This window comes from Plasmodium reichenowi, chromosome 2 (assembly GCF_001601855.1).
Source record: "Plasmodium reichenowi strain SY57 chromosome 2, whole genome shotgun sequence".
Taxonomy (NCBI): Eukaryota; Apicomplexa; class Aconoidasida; order Haemosporida; family Plasmodiidae; genus Plasmodium; species Plasmodium reichenowi.
Window position 1 is genome coordinate 345,510 of NC_033647.1, and position 1,637 is coordinate 347,146.

At 15.5% G+C, this 1,637-nt stretch overlaps 1 protein-coding gene across 1 annotated transcript; it reads right to left on the reverse strand.

Moving 5' to 3' along the window:
* Positions 1-468: 468 nt before the first annotated feature.
* Positions 469-1,185, reverse strand: PRSY57_0210100 (ras-related protein Rab-5A, putative; the record flags this gene model as incomplete). The annotated part of the gene is made up of 1 exon (XM_012905535.1): positions 469-1,185. One exon carries the CDS (start codon positions 1,183-1,185, stop codon positions 469-471), a length of 717 nt encoding a protein of 238 aa, XP_012760989.1.
* Between the last annotated feature and the right edge of the window lie 452 nt (positions 1,186-1,637).

A 1,637-nucleotide genomic window follows, 5' to 3' on the forward strand; every position in this document is an offset into this window, starting at 1 on the left:
TTTATATATATATACATTTTTTTAATTGAAATAATAACAAGAAATGTTTATTATAAGATTAGAATATAAATGATAAAAAACAGTCATTTTTATTTACATTCAAATTAAATATAATAACATATTACTAAAAATATGGAGCTAAAATGTAGGCAGTATTTAATGGATATACATATATATATATATATATATATGATATTATCAAATTATGTAAAAATTTTTATATATTCAAAATATTATAGAAAAAAAAATTTTCAAATATATATAAAAATATATATAAATAAATATATACATAAATGTATAATAATGTTTAATGTATTTAGGTTGTTTTGAATAATATGAATTTAATATTTTAATTATTTATAAATATAACATTTTTTTCTGTTTTTTTTTTTTTTAACAAATAGAAATATTTAAACCAATATTTTTTTTTTTTTTTTTTTTTTACGAATTCATAAACAATAACAATAATTAACAACATCCTTTTTTTGAAAGTGTTTGATTATCTAGATTTATTAAGTTTTTATTAACTGTTTTATTTTTTGAGGTATTATTATTATTTATAATATTTTTATAAATTTCTTCAGCAAGCATATAGAATATATTTTTTATGTTTGTTCCAGTTTTGGCACTTGTTTGAATAAAAAGTAAATTATTGTCTTGAGCATATTTTTGTACTTCTAATATATCAACTTGGAATTTGTTTTTATCTATTTTATTAGCAACTAAAATAATAATATAGTTGCTACTAATTTTTAATTGATTAACCCATGTCTTAGCTCGATCTAAAGTATTTGAATTGCTAATATCAAAAACTACTATAGCACAAGTAGCACCTCTATAATATAGTGGGACAATACTTGCATATCTTTCTTGTCCAGCTGTATCCCATATATCAAATTTTATATTACATAAGTTTTCATTATAATTATTATGTTGATTTGTTATAATAACATTATTATCATAATTTATTGAATTTATATTATTATTATTATTATTTTTTTCATTATTACTATTATTCTTTATATTTATATCATTTAAATTTACTACATATGTACAAAAAGATGCACCTATTGTTGTGTTAGTATTCTCATGAAAAGTATCTTTTGTTAATCGTAAAACTATACTTGATTTTCCTACTGATGATTCTCCTAATAAAACTGTTTTATAACTACTTTTCTTTTCCATTTTTCATTTTTAAAATAATTATAATATTATACATACACATATATATTTATTTATAAATAAATAAAAGTTATGTGCTAGAAAAAAAAAAAAATAATATATAAAATAAAGATTTCATACAAAATAAGGGTGTGAATGGGTTATATTATAGTAACTAAATAGTTATATAAATTAAACCTTTTTATAAAAAAAAAAAAAATTGTAATAATTATTTATATAAATAAATAAATATATATAAATATATAATATTAAAAAGTATCAAAAATTGTTCTATTTTTGTTTTGAAAATATATATATATATATATATATAATATATAAATATAAGAATTATCTTTTATAATTTAATACATATATTATTGTATATATTTATACGTATAATATATATTACTATAATTGCTTTAAATAAATTTTATTATAATTGAACAAAAAAAAAAATAATAATAATAATAAAATAC